Source organism: Rhinatrema bivittatum, chromosome 6 (assembly GCF_901001135.1).
Source record: "Rhinatrema bivittatum chromosome 6, aRhiBiv1.1, whole genome shotgun sequence".
In the NCBI taxonomy this organism is placed as follows: Eukaryota; Metazoa; Chordata; class Amphibia; order Gymnophiona; family Rhinatrematidae; genus Rhinatrema; species Rhinatrema bivittatum.
In genome coordinates, this window is record NC_042620.1 from 177743674 (window position 1) to 177764970 (window position 21297).

The 21297-nt window shown below is 44.8% G+C and overlaps 1 protein-coding gene across 2 annotated transcripts in view; it reads left to right on the plus strand.

Moving 5' to 3' along the window:
* The window catches only part of LOC115093852, a 73837-nt gene that overhangs the window by 38039 nt on the left and 14501 nt on the right, over nucleotides 1-21297 (plus strand). For both annotated transcript variants that reach the window (XM_029606192.1, XM_029606193.1), the window contains exons 4-5: nucleotides 3518-3596; nucleotides 13695-13805. In XM_029606192.1, coding sequence (XP_029462052.1) covers nucleotides 3518-3596; nucleotides 13695-13805 — 190 coding nt within the window. The remainder of the gene's footprint in view (nucleotides 1-3517; nucleotides 3597-13694; nucleotides 13806-21297) is intronic.

The following is a 21297-nucleotide window of genomic DNA, read 5'->3' on the forward strand; positions in this document are numbered from 1 at the left end:
TCCTTAGGCACGAGGCCACGCCTCCTTCACAGTTTTAAAGTGACCTGATCCCTTTAACCAGCTTCACCTGTTCCTGATCAGCCTAAGCAGGGGAAGTATAAAGGGAGGCTTCCTCTGCTCATTCAGTGACTTGGCAACGTACTCCAGTGCTGTCTTGTCTGCTTGCTTCGGTGAGTTCCTTGTGCTTCAGATCCTTGTTCCTGTTTCGTCTTGGGGTTCCTGGTTCCTGACTTCGGATTGGCTGACTGTGATCCTCTGGCGTGTGACTTCGGATTGGCAAGCGGTGGTTCTCTGGTGTGTGACTTCGGACTGGTGAGCGACGACCCTCTGCCACTGACCTTGGACTTCTTCTGGACTACCGTCTCCAAGGGCCCGCCTATGTCCCAGCGGTCCGGGTCCCTAAGGGCTCCTCCCGGGGGGACCGTGGGCTTCCAGGGCGAAGCTCCAGTCAGCCCTTGCATCAATTCCTTGACCTCTCAAAGATCCACCTAAGTCCCAGCGGTCTGGGTCCCTACGGGCTCCTCCTGGGGGGATCGCAGACTTCCAGTGGCGAAGACATGCTTCCTTTCTTCATTTTACCACTCTTCATCTGCCTTCACAATCGCCTCTGTCTCCTGTGCCGAGGGTCAGCTGGTCACGTGTTCATGCCTCGCCACCCGACGGGAGAACCTATGGACCATCATCCCAAGGTGTTCCATCCTCCCGTCGGCCCAAGGGTCCACAAGCCTGAGCATAACATCCTGTATGCGTATCAGTCAGCTCCACTGGTAGCAAATTCTCCCTTGAAGCTTCATAAGGACAAACGGACTTTGATCTTCATACATCTCATTGGCAAAGAGAGATCAGGTTTCCCCTCCAGGAGATGTCCATTCGGATGTCCCCAGATCTCATCATGCAGGATTGAGGCAGGTTGCATATCCCATCATTCAGACTTGGTCGCTCACAGCTTGGATGTTGAGATGTCAATATTGCTATTGCTCAATCTCTTGCAAGATGTCTCAGGTCCTGATGACTTCCAGAAAGCCTTCTGCTAGAAAGTCCTTTGGACTGAAGTGGATGACGTTTTTTTCTGTGTGGCGTGAGCAGGAGGCCCTAGATCTGGTTTTCTCCTCCCCACAAAAAGTGCTTGATTACCTTCTACACCTTTCGGAGGTTGATTTGAAGACCAACTCCATAGAAGTTCATTTAAGTGCAGTTGGTGCATATTACCATGGTGTGTGCAATTGGCGCATACTACTGTGGTGTAGATGGTACACCTCTCCCTGTACAGCCTATGGTTGGTTGTTTCATGTGGTGTCTACTTCAGTTGAAGCCTCCCTTAAGGCCTCCTGCTGTATCTCTTCACCTCAGCGTGGTCTTTGCTCAGCTTATGAGAGCTTCCTTTGAGCCATTACACTCCTGTGACTGAAGTACTTGGCCTGGAAGGTCATATTTTTGGTGGCAGTCACTTCAGCGCGCAGGGTCTGTGAGCTCCACGCCTTAGTGACTTATCCACCTTACACTAAGTTTTTCCATGATAGGGTGGTCATTCACACCAAGGCAAAAAAGCCCTGCACATTTTGGACTGTGAAAGAGCCTTAGCCTTCTATCTGGAGCAGACAGAAGCCTATAGACCACCCAACTTTTTGTTTCTTTTGATAGGGATAAATTGGGCATCACTGTTGCCAAATAGATGTTTTTTAATTGGCTAGCAGACTGCATCTCCTTCTGTTATGCTCATATGGGACTGGATCTTGGGGGTCATGTCAAGACTCACTCTGTCAGAGCCATGGCAGTATTGGTAGCCCAATTGCGAGGAGTTCCCATGGAGGAGATCAGCAGAGCTGCAACCTGGAGTTCTCTCCACACGTTTACATCAAATTATTTTTTGGATAGGGATGGCCAGTTCGACAGCAGGTTTGGCCAATCTGTCATTTGGAACTTGTTTGAGGTGTAGAGCCCCATTCTGTTCCCGCCTAGAGCCCATTGTTTGGTTCAGGCTGCCCCCCCAGCCCCTGTTTCCAACAAAACTAGTTGTTATGCCTGTTGGCAATGATTTTGGTGTTTTGTTGTTCCCCTTTTTATGTTGGAGGACAACCTGTAAGTAGGGATTCACCCAGCTATGAGGACTGCCATCTTGCAAGTTCTCAAAGAAAGCAGAGTTGCTTACCTGAAAGCCGTGGGTTTCTTTTCCTTATTTTATTTTAATCTTGAACTTTATATTACAAGATTGAATGGGACCCCGCATAGACACGTAGTATATTGCATACTGAGCATGCTCAATGAGGTTTAGTCAAAGTTATAGAAACTTTGACATTAATTTTCCATGCCGGGCTCCATCCGATGATTTGCTCCCATGTGTGAGGACTGACATCCTGCTGTCTTCTGAGAACACCTATTACAGGAAAGCAACTCTGCTTTCTGAGTAGTTCAACCCCACAATTAGTAGGTTAGTTTATAAACGGGCCGATATAGTAAAATGCGCGGGAGAGCCAGCGCTCCGAGGCGAGTGCCCACTCTCCCGTCGCGTGCCCAGGCCACTCTCCTGGGCATGCGATTCAGTTTTCAAATGAGGGCCCGCGGTAATAAGGAAGCTCTAGGGACACTAGTGCGTCCCTAGCGCCTCCTTATTGGCAGAAGCGGCGGCTGTCAGCGGGTTTGACAGCAGACACTTAATTTTACCAGTGTCGGTTGTCGAACCCGATGACAACCACAGGTTCGGAAAACGGACGCTGGCAAAATTGAGTGTCTGTCATCCAACCCGCGAGCCGTGGGCTTATTTTTTTTATTTTTGGGGCCTCCGACTTAATATCGCTATGATATTAATTTGGAGGGTGTACAGAAAAGCAGTTTTTTCTGCTTTTCTGTACACTTTCTCTGTGCTGGCCAAAATTAACTCCTGCCTTTGGCAGGAGTTAATTTCTGAGAGTAAAATGTGCGGCTTGGCTGCACATTTTACTTTCTGGATCGCGTGGGACTAACTAATAGGCTCATCAACATGCATTTGCATGTTGCGGGTGCTATTATTTTCATGGGGGTTGGCCACACGTTTTCCATGCTCTATTACCCCTTACTGTATAAGGGGTAAAAATAGCGCGTTGAAAGCGACCATACTGCATCGGTCCGAAAGGTAGAATTGAAGGCAGTGGTGTGTAGAAGTTGGGATGGAAGGGAGAGAGAGCCCCCTTCTCTTCTATTCTTTCTAAAGCTAAGTAGAAAATAAATGACCAAATAACAGAAAAGCAAATGAAAAAAATCCCTTTTTCAAAACATAAAAAGAACAAAAATCAATTTGAAACATTTCCCCTTTCAAAATAAGCAGCAGTTGAATTCAGCCAGAAAAAATTATCTCTTTTGTAGTTTGTAGTTCACCTTGGAGGAGGTGAACTACAAAGACTGAAAAGCTTTGAGACCATGACCCAGTCTAGAATTATCACCAGGGTATTGTGCCGTGTGTAGTTGTCAAACTTTGAAAGAAACCAGGAAAAATGTTCTTTGATCCTCCGAAAACTCATCTTTGATGAAATTTCTGTTTCAGATGCAAATAACTGGCCTGATAACTTTTGGATTATGAAATATCCAATGTCACTGAAGAAAAGTGGTCAGAGATGCCCCAGGTACAATATGTTTACTCTATATATTTGGGATATGTAACGCTTCTTAAATTTAAAAACAAAATTGCTTAGGCAAGCCTTTCCAGATTAAGCCCCACAGGAAATACAAACTTTTGTAATTAAACTCCAGAAAATATTTATTTGTATTTATAGACTGCCAAAGCCCAAGGCGATGTACAATAAAAAAATACTGCAGCCAAATCCATGGAACACTGTGTGTGCATGCTTACATTGCTTTGCTAGTGAGCATCTGGGCTTCCTCTCTGCACATTATCAATGTGAGCACAAAAATAATTTCTCCTGTCCTTTTTATGAACATTCTTGAATTTTGTGCAGTTTTATACAGCTCATGGCCCTTGCCATGTAAACTATTGTAATTTTTTTTAAATAAACAATAAACTTAATCCTGTTTTTCTTGTTTACTACCCATTTAGTAGAAATTTGAAAAGGGAGTTTTCTAAAACTAAACTATTCATATTGATTAGAAACCAGTTTGGCATGTGTTGGGTAGGGAAGAGCTCTGAGGCATTGTAGCTTCATACTAGGAAAGGAAGAAACAGACCACATAAGCCAAAGAGACGTTATTGTCTAGAATTCTTCACTAGAAGAGAAACTGACTGGCATGCTTGCTGCTATGGAGTTTGACTCTAATGAGAAGCCCACTATACATAATTCCCACTGTTGCAGATGCCTGAGGTTTTTATTTCTGACTCAACATACCTTTGTTGGAAAAAAAATGTTTGTATGATTTTATTCTCTGACCATGACTTACTTTGTTGTTTCTTTGTAATGAGTACTGGATTATATGGGACATTGCTATGAAAGGGTCAGTATTTAAGAATTTTATGGGTTTGTTGCTCACTTCCTGCCTATGCAAGATGCTTAAGCTGGTAATGGAGAAATTAGTTCACTATAAAAATGAATACTGGATGTTAGTTTCCTATTTTTTCATAACTTTATTTTTATTTGAATGGAGGTGGGTAATGAGAGAAATCTTTTCAGTGCCCTCTTCCTCAAAATACAGCTTTTAAACTAAACCATGGGGAAAAGGCAAAGATACTTGCAAAAGAGGGAAGTTAGAATATCCCAGCAGATATGTTGTGTTTATAGGCATTTCAAAGACATGGTGGAAGGAGGATATCCAATGGGACACTATGATACCAGGATAAAACTTATATTGCCATGATAGGGTAGATCAAATTGGTGGAGGGGTGGCACTATATGTAAAAGATGGCAGAGACAAGAATGATAAAAATCCTGCAGGAAATAAAATACAGTGTGGAATTCTTATGGCTAGAAATTCAATATGTGACTGTTAAGTGTATAGCAGTGGGTGTATACTACCAGCCACCTAACCAAAATGAAGAAACAGATTGTAAAATGCTCGCTGAAATTAAAAACACAAATTAATTTGGCAGCTCAATAATGGGAGATTTCAATTTCCCTGGTATTGGTTTAGTCACTGTTTCATTGGAATGTACTAGAAACTAAGTTTCTAGATGCCATAAATTTTTCCCTGTACGTACCCGGATCAGCCCAGACTCCTGGGTTTTGCCTCCCCTCCAGCAGATGGAGACAGAAGTTCTTTATAGACTCCATCCTATACCCCTAAGGTGCCACCTAGAGTCTGTCAGTATTTCTCTGTCTCCAGCAGATGGTGGAGTTTACTTTCTTGGTTTCTGACTTGGTTTATGTATTTGATTTGTTTGGATTAGGATCTGGTTAGAGAGCAGAGTTGGAAGGTTTCTGGCTCTTTAAATGTAAAAAAAAGGAATTTAATTGAAATTGGGACAACAGTAGCAGAAGGCACAAGTTCCTTTGAGCCTCCCAGGGGGTTGGCAGGTCCTGGTGGGACCATCCCACCTGGTATCAGAGGCAAAAGAGCAGGGGACTGCTACAGGGGAAGACCCGGGGACTGCTATAGCCGGCAGGTGATACCAGGGAGCCCGGCTCACTCACCCGCAGCAGGCAGATCAGCGCAGCCTTCGGAGCACGTTAAAAATAAATAAATATGTAGAAGTGCGTCGGCCGGTCCAGCGTTCTTTCCAGCTCCTTTCTGCCTGCCTTGCCGCCGTGTTTCAGCACGCGCACCCGCTCTCTAGGGCCAGTATCTGTGCCGATTGTGTCTCGGGCAGTGAAGGGACCTCAGGGAGGTCCACAGAGGTGAATCCCTATGGCAACAGCGGTTCTTCGCGGCACTGGGAGCCTCGAAGGCTTACAGCTCAGCCGCAGCCGCCTGATCCGTTCCTGCTTAGTGCAGGGACGGAGGCTATTTTGAAAACATTCAGGGATGCAAAGAGAGCAGCGGTGGAGGCCCAGCATTCCACTCCTCCTCTCTCTCCTCGACTGGGGCCCTCCGGGGAGGGCAGGTCGCAGGAGGATCGGGCTGAGACTTTGGATGAAGACCCTGAGGGGGCCTCAGATGGGTGGTCTTCATCGTTTTCCTCTGACTTGGTGAAGTTCTTTCACAAGATGTTCAAGGCACAGAGAGCGTCTAAACGCAGGAGGGGGCAAGGTCTCCGATGTTCCCTCCTCCCATAAGCATCCCAAGTGCCCGCCGGTGGGGGGGCATGCTAAGTCCAAGCGCCCTCTCAGATCCGTGGCAGGCCCGGATGATATGTCTTCGTCTGATCTATCTGATGAAGGAAACCCTTCCCCGAAAGGCCCTCAGGGTGAAGATGCAGGCCAGGATGGTCAGCCCCTGGTGCCCAAGCAGGGAGGAGTTTCGGCGGTGGACGGTGATGATCCCAAGGTGGTACACTTGTTCTGGAGGGATGAATTGGGTCCGCTTATCCTGAATATTCTGGAAGAGCTCAGAATTGAAGTCCCGCAGGGGGATTCGCGTATGGGAGCGGTGGATTCCCATGATGTTAGGTCTGAGAGGTCCGGCTCGCTCTTTTCCCTTTCATTTGTCGGTCACTGACCTCTTGTTCCAGGTGGAACACTCCAGAGCTCGGTTTAAAGGTCTGCTGCACTATTGATAAGTTATACCCGCTACCTGAGGATGCGCTGGAGCTGCTCAGGGTGCCCAAGGTGGATGCGGCGGTCTCTGCAGTTACTAAGAAGACCACCATCCCAGTCACGGGAGCGACAGCCCTGAAGGATTTCCAGGACCGAAAGTTGGAGGTACAGCTTAAGATATTTGAGACCTTGACCCTGGGAGTACGGGTGGCCAGAGTCCATTTGCAGTCTGTGGCATCCCTTTTGGAAGCGGACGCGGCTCAGGCTGGTCGTTTGGAGGTGGCAGTGGCTTACAGTGCGGACGCACTGTATGATCTGTGCACGTTGGGAAGAACTATGGTCTCCGCTGTTTCAGTCTGCAGGCTCCTTTGGTTTAGAAATTGGTCTGCAGACGTCTCCTCGAAGGCTCAGCTGAGCTCCTTGCCTTTCAAGGGAAAGCTGCTCTTCAGTCAACAGTTAGAGGACATGATTAAGTCTCTGGGAGAGAATAAGGTCCACAAGCTGCCGGAGGACAGGCCCAGCAGCAGAGGCTCCTTTCCTCAGAGGTCCAGATTCCGGGGGAATCGTCATTTTCGGGCCTCACGGTCTTCTGGATCCTCCTCTCGTCAGGTTCCCAGCCGTCAGCATTCACGGAACCAGTCCTTTCGTGGCAGGCGACCGGCCAAAGAAGGAGCCCCTCAAGCTCACAGAGGCTCCAAGTCTGTGCAATGAAATGAGGCCTGTTCACTCTGCTCCGAGGATAGGAGGAAGGCTCTCCCTTTTTCTGGAGGAGTGGACAAACTTGACCTCAGATCAATGGGTCCTAAGTATAATCAAACACGGCTACGCTTTAGATTTTGCCCGGTCGATCCACGAGCACTACATGCTTTCTCCGTGTGCTTACCACCAAAAGCGTCGGGCGGTGCAAGATACTCTGTGGTGATTACAGGAGTTGGGCACCATCGTTCTGGTACTGGTTCGGGAGCTCTTACAGGGGCGTTACTCCATCTACTTCGTGGTGCCAAAAAAGGAAGGCACCTTTTGGCCCATTTTGTATTTAAAACGGGTCAATTGGGCTCTCAAGGTGCCACGGTTTCGGATGGAAACTCTGTGCTCAGTAATGGTGTCCATGCACAAAGGAGAATTCTTGGCGTCTCTGGACTTGACCGAAGCGTACTTGCACATTCCCATTCGACCGGATCATCAGAAATTTCTGCGATTTGCAGTCCTCAGGAACCATTTCCAGTTCTGTGCGCTACCATTTGGCCTAACGACGGCACCCAGGGTGTTTTCCAAGGTGATGGTGGTTGTGGCAGCAGCCCTGTGAAAGGAGAGGATTCTGGTGCATCCTTACCTGGATGACTGGCTGATTTGGGCAAAATCGGAAGTCCTTGGCAGAGCAGCGGTTCAGAGGGTGCTACAGCTGCTGGGCTCACTAGTGGACAGATACAGTACAGTGCGCTCCGGAGCTCACTGTTAACCCTCTATTGGACGCGTGTTTTCGACGAGCTAGCGTTACCCCTTATTCAGTAAGGGGCCGAAAACGCGCGTCCAACCCTCCGAACCTAATAGCGCCCGCAACATGCAAATGCATGTTGATGGCCCTATTAGGTATTCCCGCGAGATTAAGAAAACAAAATGTGCAGCCAAGCCGCACATTTTGCTTTCAGAAATTAGCACAGAGGGTGTACAGAAAAGCAGTAAAAACTGCTTTTCTGTGCACCCTCCGTCTTAATATCATGGCGATATTAAGTCGGAGGTCCCGAAAGTTACCAAAAGTAATAAAAAATAAAAAAATTTGAAGTCGACCTGCGGGTTGAAAACCCGGACGCTCAATTTTGCCAACATCCGGTTTCCGAACCCGTGGCTGTCAGCGGGCTCGAGAACCGAGGCAGGCAAAATTGAGCGTCAGCTGTCAAACCCGCTGACAGCCGCCGCTCCGGTCCAAAAGGAGGCGCTAGGGACGCGCTAGTGTCCCTAGTGCCTCCTTTTGCCTGTTTTTACCGCCGAGCCTAATTTGCATAGTGAATCGCGCGCACAGGAGAGTGGCCTGCTCTCCGCAGACTTTACTGTAGGTCCCGTAGGTTGGGTAGTCAGTCCCGACAAGAGCCATCTGGTGCCCTCCCAGTCCTTGGAGTTTCTAGGTGCTCGGTTCGACACAGTCCTGGGAAAGGTCTTACTGAGGAGAGGCTTTCCAAGCTTCTCACTCAGGTGGAATCCTTGCAGTCCATGCCTCGTCCCAGAGCCTGGGATTATTTCAGGTCTTAGGCTCGATGGCATCCACTCTCGAGCTGATACCGTGGGCTTTTGCTCATATGCGTCCTCTTCAGTCAGCCTTGCTCTCCCGATGGAACCCGATCCCCGAGCAGTTTTATCTCTTACCACTGGACGCGGCACGATCCAGTCTTCTTTGGTGGCTTTGTCCAAACAATTTGCATCGGGGAGTGGATTTGGAAATTTCTTCTTCGATAGTGGTTACCACAGATGCCAGCCTCACAGGGTGGGGTGCAGTCTGTCAGGGGACGGCAGTATAAGGTCAATGGACGAAAGCGGAGTCTTCGTGGTCGATCAATTGGTTGGAAACCAGAGTGGTTTGATTGGCGTTGCAGGCTCTCCTTCCGTTGGTGGAGGGACGTTCAATGAGGATACTATCCGACAATGCGATGACAGTGGCTTACATCAATCATCAGGGAGGACCAGGAGCCATCCAGTGGCGGCAGAAGCTCAGCTTTTGATCAACTGGGCGGAACAAAATCTCTACAAGATTGTGGCATCTCACATTGCCGGAGTGGACAACATTCAGGCGGACTTTCTCAGCCGCCATCAGTTAGACCCGGGGGAGTGGGAACTCTCTGCCGAGGCCTTTTGTCTCCTGTGCCGGCACTGGAACAGACCCGCCATGGATCTCATGGCGACATGCTGCGATGCCAAGGCTCCCTGATTCTTCAGTCGCCGCCAGGAGCAGAAGGGGTAGATGCTCTGGTCCTCCCTTGGCCGAAGGACATCTTGTTGTATGTTTTTCCACCGTGGCCGTTGGTCGGAAAGATCCTACGCCGCATCGAGATTCATAGAGGAAAGGTGATACTAGTGGCTGCAGAGTGGCCGAGGCGTCCGTGGTTTGCGGATCTCCTGAATCTAGCAATGGACGGTCCCTTTCGGTTTCAGCCATCTCCCAACCTTCTGCACCAGGGACCCGTTTGTTTCAAAGAGGTAGATCGTAAGGGTTACTCGGATGCGGTTGTTACTACCCTCTTGCAGTCCCGGAAAAGCACTCCATCTCTGGCGTACGTTAGGGTTTGGGGAGTATTTGAATCCTGGGGCGTAGAGCATGTGGTACAACCACCCAGGGCTTCTATTCCGAATATTCTGGACTTTTTACAGGCAGGGTTAGCCAAAGGATTGACACTTAATTCTCTGAGGGTTAAAGTGGCTGCCCTTGGCTGTTTGCGTGGCAAAGTGTGAGGGGTGACGCTAGCCTCCCATCCGGATTTGGTTCGTTTTCTGAAAGGGGCCAAGCATTTGCGACCTCCGGTCCGGAATCCCTGTCCCTCCTGGAATCTGAATCTGGTCCTCCACGCCCTCTGTACTGCTCCTTTCGAACCTTTGAAGCGAGTGACTGAAGGATCTGATGCTGAAGGTCATTTTTCTGGTGGCTATTTCCTCGGCATGGCATGTTTCCGAACTTCAGGCTTTGTCCTGCAGGGAGCCATTTTTACGTATTTCAGAAACAGGAGTTTCAATGAGAACAGTTCCCTCTTTCCTTCCGAAGGTGGTGTCCTTTCATTTGAATCAGTCGGTGGAACTCCCTTCCTTCGCAGATCTAGATTCCTTTGGGTTTAAGGATTTAAGGAAGCTGGACGTAAAGAGGGCATTGTTGCGTTACTTGGAGGTTACGAACTGTTTCCGTCTTTCGGACCATCTATTCATGTTGTGGGAATGGCCCTAAGATAGGTCATAAGGCGTCCAAAGCCTCTATCGCACGCTGGTTGAAGGAAGCAATTACATCGGCATACCTTGTGCAGGGCCGTCCGATCCCGGGCAGTCTTAAGGCTCATTCTACCTGATCACAAGCGGCCTCGTGGGCGGAGTGCCAACAGGTTTCACTGAAAGAGATTTGTAGAGCGGCTACCTGGAGGTCTACACATACATTTACGAAGCATTATCATTTGGATGTCCGGGCTCCTGAGCCCGGTTCCTTCGGGGCCAGAGTGCTCCGAGCGGGACTCTCTCCGTCCCACCCTGATTAGGGAAGCTTTGGTACATCCCAGGAGTCTGGGCTAATCTGGGTACATACAGGGAAAGGAAAATTGGTTCTTACCTGCTAATTTTCGTTCCTGTGGAACCACGGATCAGCCCAGAATGCCACCCAGAGGGAAATGGAGAGTCTGCTTGGCCGGTAGTTAGTAATCTCTGCAAGTTGTTTTCAGTATGCCCCCCTTTTTTCAGGGCAAGAGTATGGGCATCCTTTTGTTCAGTGAGTTGCTGGTTTTTCATTCCCCCTGCTCTTTGGGGAGAGGGGATGGTGTTATAGTTATTGTGGTTGAATTTTTTGCTTGATACAGTGTAATACTGACAGACTCTAGGTGGCATGAGAGAAAATTTGCATGCACTGCCTCCATAACATGCAAATTTTCTCTCTCATATATTCATTGTGGATATCCTGAAAACCACTAGTTTACTAAGATTCTTCACTCTTTTTGTCTTATATCTTGGCTTTTGAGATGGCTCATCTGTCAGAGAAGGGATATTCTCAGAAGGTTGTAAATAACCTTTGCTAAAATAGTTTCCACATTCTTGGTATATGTAAGAATCGTGCTCCATTGAGAAGATCTCTGCGAGATGAGCTTTGGTGCCAATTATTTTAGAATTTCTGTAGGGGGGATTGGATAGGGGTTGGCCCTAATGGTTTAGGTGGTAGTTATTGCCTGTTACAGAAGTCGTTTGATGAGCAGACCCTTATTTTATCCAAGAGTGAAGCATATTTGGTCTCCAGTAAGAGTCAGTACTTGCCTGGAATCTGAATTTTTTGTGGACATATCTGATTGGTCATCCATTTGAGCATCAGAGAGGCGTCAGTTATGCTATTTTCTCTTAAGGCGGTGTTTTGGTAGCAGTCTGTTCTGCCAGAAAAAGTTTGGATCTCTTTGGTGCAGGGAGCCCCTTTTTTGGGGGGTTTTAGATGAGTCTGTGATGGTTCACATGGTTCCTTCATTTCTTCCTAAGATTTTGTCATTTTCATCTTTATTTATTTATTTGTTTATTTTTATATACCGAAGTTTAGCGCAAGCCTTCACTCCAGTTTACATAAATATCAACATTGTACATGAATAATCAATCGGTTTACATTAAATAACTGTGGGAGGCAGCGCAGGCCTTCATTCCGATGTACAAGTATAACAATGGTTTACATGAACAGTCAAACGGTTTATATTGATAACTGTGGGAGGGATTAAGAAGAGTTTATATGAACTTCTTATAATCGGAAGATATGTCTCCCTTCTTTGCATAGGGACTCAGGTAGAGAAGAGTATGCTAAACTTTTTCTAGATGTTGAGAGAGCTTCTGTAATTAAAGGTTGCTAATATGTTCATAACCTCGGAGTATCATTTGTTCAGTTTATTAGTTCTAGAGGGTCGGTATAGCTTCAAAGGCATAAATAGCTCATTGGAGTAAGAAAGTGATAAGGAAGGCTTACATGGCCAAGGGATTGCCACTTCCCAAGAAATTGAGGGCATTCTCTACCAAGGCACAGGCGGCTTTGTGGACAGAACTTCACATGGTGTCGCCTTTGGAGATATGCACATTGGTGAACTGATCTTCTTTGCATACTTATTCAGAGCACAATTGTTTTGACCTGTGAGTCAGGGAAGAGGCTTCCTATAGTTAGAAAGTCTTGATAGTGTCTCACCCAGTAAAAGTATATCTTAGTTACATCCCATGCGTCTGGACTGGTCTGGCTGGATGAAGAGGAAGGAGAAATTAGTTCTTTCCTGACAATTTTCTTTCCTTAAGTCCAGCCAGATCTGTCCAGGGCCTTCGCTTTTCTGCCAAGTATATTAGTTTCCTGATTCATTTTCAGAATAACAACTTGTGTGTCTAGTCTATGTGATAGATATTAAAGTAATAAATCTTATCAAGAAATGTAGTATATGTCTATTCTGTTTCTTGCTTTTCTGTTGGTTCTCCCTTGGAATCCATCTGGCTTTTGCATTGAAAGTGAAGGAACGGTTTAGCTTGTTACATAGAATATCCACAGGTTGAGGTCTGCACGGGAGCCTATATAGAGTGATTTCAGCAAACCTGTTAGTTTCTGTCTCCATCTGGTGATTGGGAGACATAACCCATGCATCTAGATTGTCTGGCTGGTCTCAAGGAAAGGAAATTATCAGGTAAGAATTAATTTCTTCTAGTTACTACAGTTTTTTATTTTCAGTCTCTGCAGTATACAGCCCCCTTCCTGCTGGTATCTGAATCTGGATTCACTGTAGAATTTGCTTGGCATGTTCACCTTAGTTGCATATTGCACTTGGAAATCCCTATTTTAGCACAGAAAGAACTGTTCCTTTGTTTATTGGGCTGGTGAAATATTTTCAGCATATTAGAATCTCAGTAGCAGAGGAGAAATCTCTCTTCCTTCCTTCTTCCTCAGTCTCCCTACTCAAAAAAAATCTTGGTAGCTTCTCCAGAGCTTATACATCTGTCTCTTCTTATTGACTCTTGAGGGTCTCTGAAGGGATCCATCTCATGATTGGCTGTTTCAGGGTTAACTCTTTTGTTACTGATTAAAAACAGCTACCAGCAGGATCTGAACTGTAATGTCAGGATCCTAAATTAGAAGGGTTCAAATCCCACTGTTACTTGTGACCTTGGGCAAGTCACTTTACCCTTCGTTGCCTCAGGTACAAATTTAGTTTGTAAGCCCTATAGGGCTAGGGAAATACCTGTAGTACCTGAATGTAATCCGCTTTGATATACATTTTGAAGTGCCAAAAAGCAGAATATAAAAATCTAAATAAATAAAAATAATGCAATAGATATAATAGAGAAACCTAAGAGGAAAAAAGCAAAAAAACAGATGAGGCCTATATGAAAAAGATTGCTCTGTTTGCTATTATGGAGCCTGTTTTTCTTTTTTTTTTTTTTTCTTCAAATTTTAAACAGAGATTTGAAGAATATTTTGAAGTATCTGAAGTTACAAACTCAAGTTCCAGCCAATACCAAGGCTACAGCTAATCAGAGCAAATGCAGCAGACTACATATCTTTCTACAAAGGTAAGAGAAATGAGCCATTAGAATACTTTTGTTTTTTCTCCACTTTCAAAATTGTGAAAATACTGTAGGATTCTGTTAAGCAGAGCAATTATGTGTAACCCCTACGTCAAGGTTTTGGATAAACTGTGCAGGGTTTACACTCTGTCCCGGGGCTAAGTCCCTATACACAGTCACAGCATATATTCAACCCCAGGGCTTGGAATCTCCCAATTGGGAAATGTGGGAGACTGAACCTCGGGACCCAAGGCTATAGGGAGAATATTTCTTTATCTCTTGCTCTCCTGATGTACCCCAATTTATGAATTGTTACATATACATAGAAACATAGAAATGACGGCAGAAGAAGACCAAACGGTCCATCCAGTCTGCCCAGCAAGCTTTCACTCCTCCCCCCCACCCCCATACTTATCTGTTACTCTTGTCCCTTGTAAGTGACTTTTTTGTTCTATTTCCCTTCCACCCCCACCATCGATATAGTTAGCAGTGCTGGAGCTGCATCTAAGTGAAGTATCTAGCTAATTGTTTAGAGGTAGTATCCGCCGTCATAACAAGCTACTCCCACACATGTTTATCCAGCCTGTGCAACTCAGTCCTTGTTGGTTGTTGTCCGAATATAAATCATCTTTTCATCATTCCCCCTGCCATTGAAGCAGAGAACTATGCTGGATATCATTGAAAGTGAAGTATCAGACTTATTTGGTTTGGGGTAGTAACCGCCGTATCCAGCAAGCTACTCCCCTGCTTTTTTGTGGATGCAAATCCTTTTTTTCCACATTTCCTCTTGCCGTTGAAGCATAGAGCAATGTTGGAGTCACATTATCCGTGTGTATGTTTATTGAACAAGGATATTAATCTCCAGGTAGTAGCAGTCATTCCTGCAAGCCGCCCCATACCTCTTCACTTCATTCACATCCTCTAGACTTTATGGATACACAGTGTTTATCCCACGCCTCTTTGAAATCCTTCACAGTTTTGGTCTTCACCACTTCCTCCGGAAGGGCGTTCCAGGCATCCACCACCCTCTCTGTGAAGAAATACTTCCTGACATTGAGAGACAATGTGTTTGTGCCAATAACCACACAAGATTCTTAAGTAAGGTATTCCAAAATGATTTGCTACTGTAAAATTTAAGAGTTATCATCTGGCACCAGTACAAGTTCTCAAGGTTATGTCCAATCTGTATCTACAGTTTCAAACCTATTTCTCTGGGTGAGTGTCCCTCAAGGTGGCAGGCAGTAAGAAGACCTGTCCTCCCAGTTTGGAAGAAAGGTTTTAGTAGAGTAAGGGGGTGGGGGGGATCCCCTATCAAAATGCCTCCCTTCCCAAGGTGAAGAAAAATACCTGAGGCCAGAATTGCTCTCACGGAGCCCCCATCCACTGTCCTCACTGCTCCTGGATAGGGACTCCAATGGGAATCTAACATAAGATATTCCATACTGAGTCAGAATAAGGGTCCATTAAGCCCAATATCCTTTTTCCAACAGTAGCCAATCCAATTCACAACTACCTGGCAAATAGATCTCATGCTACTATTGCCAGCAACAAGCAGTGGCTATTCCCTATGTTTAATAGCAATTTATGGGCTTCTCCTCCAGGAACTTATCCAAACCTTTTCTAAACCCAGCTACACTAACTGCCTTAACCACATCCTCTGCAATGAATTCCAGAGTTTAGTTGTGTGCTAAGTGAAAAATAATTTTCTCCGATTTGTTTTAAATGTGCTATTTGCTAACTTCATGGAGTACCCCCTAGTCCTTGTATTATCTGAAAGAGTAAATAACCGATTCACATTTACCCATTCAAGTCCTTTTATGATTTTGTAGACCACTATCATATTCCCCCTCAGCCATCTCTTCTCTAGTCTGAACAGCCCTAATCTCTTTAGCCTTTCCTTATAGGGGAGCCATTCTTTGCCCTTTATCATTTTGGTTGCTCTTCTCTGTTTCTCCAGAAGAACTATAATCTATCTTGAGATGCAGCAACCAGAATTGCACACAGTATTCAAGGTATGGTCTCACTATGGAGCGATACAGAGGCATTATGACATCGTCTGTCTTATTTGCCATTCCCTTCCTAATAATTCCTAACATTGTTTGCTTTCTTGACCACCACAGCACACTGATCCAACAATTTCAATGTAATATCAACCATGATGCCTAGATCTTTTTCCTGGGTGGTAATTCCTAATATGGAACCTAACATCGTATAACTACAGCATGGGTTATTTTTCCCTATATGCATCAACTTGCACTTGTCCACATTATGTTTCATCTGTCATATGGACCCCCAATCTTGTAGTTTTGCAAGGTCCTCTTGCATTTTATCACAATCTGCTTGTGATTTAGCTACTCTGAGTAGGGGACACTATTCCACCGTCTGCCAAGATGGACGCTTGAGTGTCAAGCTCCTCTCCTCTATATTTTGCATCCATCGCTAAAATCAACTGTCCACACAATATCTGAACCTTTTCTGTACCCACTTGCTTCTTTAAATCTCCTGATGGCAGCCAAAAGAAAGACCGACTTGAAACCGTTTTCTTATAGTAAACTAGCTTCCGATGTTTCCCTCGAGGATGGAGAGCAGGCCGAGAAGACCGTGGAGGATATTGGCGGTAAAGACAGAGAGAATACCTCGCTCACTTCCTGTATTAGCCTCAATACAGTGGACTTACCAACAAGAGACAAACTTCAGGGCTGGTTTCTCGACTTGCGCTCCGACATGAATCAACATAAGACTGAGTTGCTCGCTTCCATCTTTGAGGTTCCTGAAGACCTGGAAGCGCTAGGGGATAGAGTGGATGAGTTAGGCATTTTGGTCGAAGGACAGGACGACACCATCTTACTGCGCAACAGAATCAAGCATGCCTTGTCTATTCACTCTTAGCTAATAAAATCGAGGACTTAGAAAATTGATCATAACGTAATCTACGAATGCAAGGGGTCCCTGAAACGCCGAAATACACTGATGCCGGGGTTGCCGCATTGAACATATGCACATTCATACTCACCCACAGTGGCTCGGATTCTTCAGAACTAAATCCAGCTGCACAGAATATCCAGATCAAATGGGCCCATAGAGCTTTGGGTCCCTGACAGGATAAGCGCTCTCATGACATATTTTGCCTGCAAAAATCACTAATTTATGAATATGCAAGAAAAAAGGCTGAATGGCATTGAGAAGGACATTCTCTTTTCATTTTTAATGATCTGGCACCTTCCACACTATGTAAACAGTACGAGTTATGAGAAGTGACAGCAGCACTGCGATCTGAAGGGATGCATTACTGTTGGACTTTTCCATTTGGTTTACAGTTTGAGATCAAAGGAATTATGCATGCTTTTTTTTTTTCCTTATTTCAATTTTATGGCGGTTGTGATTTATTTCTGTGAATGTTAAGGGCATTAACACCCCACGAAAGTGCTACTTATTAGATCAGGAGCTTGCTTCTCAGAAAACGGGTATTGCACTGATATAGAAAACTCACTTGTGCAAGTACCATGAAGACTTGTATCTTTATCTTCTTTCCCCCATAAGTTTCTTGCAGCTAGTTCCGAGGGGTTCAGGTATGCCAGGGTGGGTATATTGATTTCTTATGTCCTAGTTTCTGAGCTGCTTTTTCAGCTAGCAGCTTCTCATGGCCAGTTTTTATTGGTTAAGATAAGAGTGGGGAGGGCCATCTTCACCTTTGTTACTGTATATTTCCTTAATTCAGATCAATATTCCTCTTTAAAGGTTTTGGATAACCTCCTATTGACTCATGCAGAAGGGGACTTTAATTTTACTAGGAATCTGGCTTTAGGTAATTCTTCCTATTCCCTTGCCCTCTTACAGGGAATGAGGAAGTTGCTATCCTCTTTTATATCTCAATGTGCCTTGTTGACATTTGGAGACAGTGTTATCCTGAATCTCGCAATTATACCCTTTATTCATTTCCCCACGGGACCTATTCCCGTCTTGATTATATTCTCATAGCAAGACCATACAAAACCAAGTGTTGGGAGCAATCACGCACCTATCTGGGTGGATGTTTAGTTTCCTGATATGGATAAGGGTCTCCGTTTTTGGCAATTAAATGAAATCTTATTGAAGGATGAGTCCTTTATGAGTAAACACTTACAAGAGTACTTTACAATAAATTCCCTGGCAGAGACCTCTTCAGCATCAGTTTGGGAGTGCTCTAAGGCAGTGGCAAGGGGGTTTCTTATTCTCAGGCATCTTTTAAAAAAGGAGTGGGAAAAATGCAGGTCCTCTCTCATAGCCTAGATATCTCATCTTTTTAGGTTACATATGAATAATCAATCTCCCTCTGTGTATAAACAATTATCTCTTGATAGGTCCAAGCTTCAGGTGCTTGATGATGACTCCTTGAACTATAAATTGGAGATTTTTAAACAGTCCTTTTATGAAGGGGGAAACAAAGCTAGGCGTTATCTAGCCAGACGACTGAAGGCCTTTTATTTCCAGGGGTCTATAGCTAAAATTGAAAATCTTCAGGGCTACTTAATGTCCACCTCTTCTCATATATGGAAGCGTTTTACTCAATTTTATCTGACTCTGTATGGCAAAGATGAGAACATTGTGGATCTTAAGATTGATAATTACCTTAACTGTATTTCACTGCCTATGCTTTCTGTGGAACAAGCTTATCTGGATAACCCCATTAGCACACCTGAGGCTTGAATGTGATTAAGCAGTTGAAAGTGGGAAAATTCCTTGGCCTGGATGGATTCTCAAGCAGGTATTATAAGCAGAACTCCCATATACTGAAATCTCCCTTGACATAGAAACATATATAGAAACATAGAAATGACGGCAGAAGAAGACCAAACGGCCCATCCAGTCTGCCCAGCAATTGACTGATTTGTTTAACTCTGTTAGGGAAGGGGGCTTTTATTCCACATCTTCCAATGTAGCAGGAATATTGGTTATAGTTAAACCAGGTAGGGACCCAACGCAATGCGGATCTTACCGGCCAATCTCATTGATCAACTTGGATTTGAAGATCTTAGCGAGAGTTCTTGCTGAAAAGCTGAATATGATCTTGCCCGCTTTAGTGCATTTTGATCAAGTAGGCTTTGTTTCGGGCCGCATGGTGGCCGATAACGTCTGCAAAATAGTTGATCTTAATTGGATGGGTCCAAAAGGAACATATCCCATCCATCTTATTATCTATTGATGCTGAAAAAGCGTTTGATCTGGTCCACTGATCCTTTTATTTAAAACCTTGAATACAATGTGTTTTGGAACCTTTCCTTCAGTGGCTAATGAAGCTCTATGACTCACCACAGGCCAGTGTTAAGATTAACAAAGGATATAGGAATTGTTTCAGCATTGGGGAGGGGCATGAGACAGGGGTGCCCATTGTCTCCCTTACTGTTTGCGCTATTCTTGGAACCTTTTACTGCTAGGATCCGCTCTGCCCAACTGATTGCGGGAATCAGGTTGGGTGATCTTCATTTTAAAGCTTCCCTTTCTGCGGATGACATTATGCTCAACCTCTCTGATCCTGCTAACGTTTTAAAAGATGTCTATGAACTGGGCTGATTTAGCCAGTTCTGGGACTCAAGATTAACTTTGATAAGTCTGAAATTTTGAATATCAAGTTGGCTGAATCTGAGGTGGGCAAGCTTATCAGCTATTTCCATTCAGATGGGCTAATCGAGCCTCAGACATTTGGGAGTTCATCTTGGTCCTTGTGTTTCTGGCCTCTATTCCTTAAATTATATTCCTCTCTTGCAGATAGTGACTTGGGGAGGTGGTCCAGGGATACTTTACTTTGCTTGGACATATAGCCAACATTAAAATGAAAGTCCCTCCTTGCTTCCTTTATCTGTTTTCTACTCTTCCTATTTTTCTCTCTTCCGCCATGCTCCGCTCTTGGCAAAAAAAAAAAAGATTTTTTATTTTATTTGGTGTAAAAGTCCACCTATGGTGGCTCAGCTAACTGTTTTTCAGCCCAAGGTTTGGGGAGGTCTTGGGGTCCCCAACTTACTTTGGTATTTTGGGGCCTCCCAACTGAGGACACTGATTGATATACATAGACAGGCGGCTGTCAAACAATAGGATTTATTAGAGCAAGCCTTAGTTGGGGAGATGCTTCTATCTGCCATATCCTGGCAACCAAGATCATCTTGGCGGCCACTGTTAGGCTTTCCATCGTCACTGCAAGTAACTCTGAGAGTTTGGTCTCAATGGCGGTTGTTACAAGTTGGTAAAAACTCTTATTTTCTTCTTTCTCATCTTTTTCGCAACACAGCTTTCCCAGTTAATCTACACTCTCCAGTTTTTACTAATTGGCTGGCTTCCGGTATCTCTCGCATTGAGCATCTATTTGTACAGAGCAGTTTTTGCCTATTGATTCTTTGAAAGAGCAATATGGATTGAGAAATGTGGACTTCTTGGCTTTTGCAGAACTTAAACATTTTTTTTATTTTTTGATGCAAGCAAATACTCTGCTAAACCAGATCACTATTTGAAACCTACTGCCAACAAGCAGATAACATGCGTAGCCTAATTTCTAAGGTATTCAACATTCTTAATGGGTGCTCATCTGAACCCACTAAACATTTCGGAGATTGGGACCATGATCTGGAGCTCCTCTTAAGCATTGAGGACTGGGATCTAGTTTTCTTGTATGCTAGCAAATGCTCTATCTCTGCTGCATTACAAGAGAGCTTTTATAAATTACTGTATTGTTGGCATTTAACACCAGTTCGTTTGAACCGTATATTTCCTACAGTACCAAATACTTGCTGGAGAAATTGTGGTGGCCTTGGCATTTTTTTTCATGTTTGGCAATGTGAGAAGGTGACTTCTTTTTTGGAAGCACATTTTTGAGTGGTTTACTCAAATTCTGAAGGTGACGATTAATGTTAAATCTTGTCATGTTTGCTCAACATCCCCCATATCAACTTTGTATAAGCATTCTTAATGCTTTTCTCAAAAGGTGTTCGTAGTGGCCCGGTGTGAGTTAGCCACCTTTTGGAAACAAAATGGGGTCCCTTCTATTTCTTTGAGCCACCGCTTAAATGGATATTAGAGATGTGCTTCGGGTAAAAATTTCATGTCTGGCTTTGTTTCGGGGGGGCCCCCCCCCTCCGCGGAAATTTAGTTTTTCCCGTGATTCGGGGGGGTTTTTATTTTCAGGGGCTCCGATTTTCGGATTAGTGCGCGCTAACCTGAAAATGATTTTTTTTTCTGAAATTTCGGAAAAAATTAAATCGTTTTTCGGTTCTCCCAAACCATTCCGAATTAGGCAATTTCGTTGACATTGCCTAATTCGGGAAAAACGATTGCACATCCCTAATGGATATTATCGTTTAGCTCGTCTTACAGCCTTAAAACAAAATAGATTATTATCCTTCGAGGCTACTTTGGGAACCTTTTATAACCTGGCTATGGACTCACGCTTAGAGATATCTCCCAAGGTTGAATACATGGGACTCTTGACTTTTGTGTGGTTGTTATGCCTTCATTAATTTTCCTTATAAAA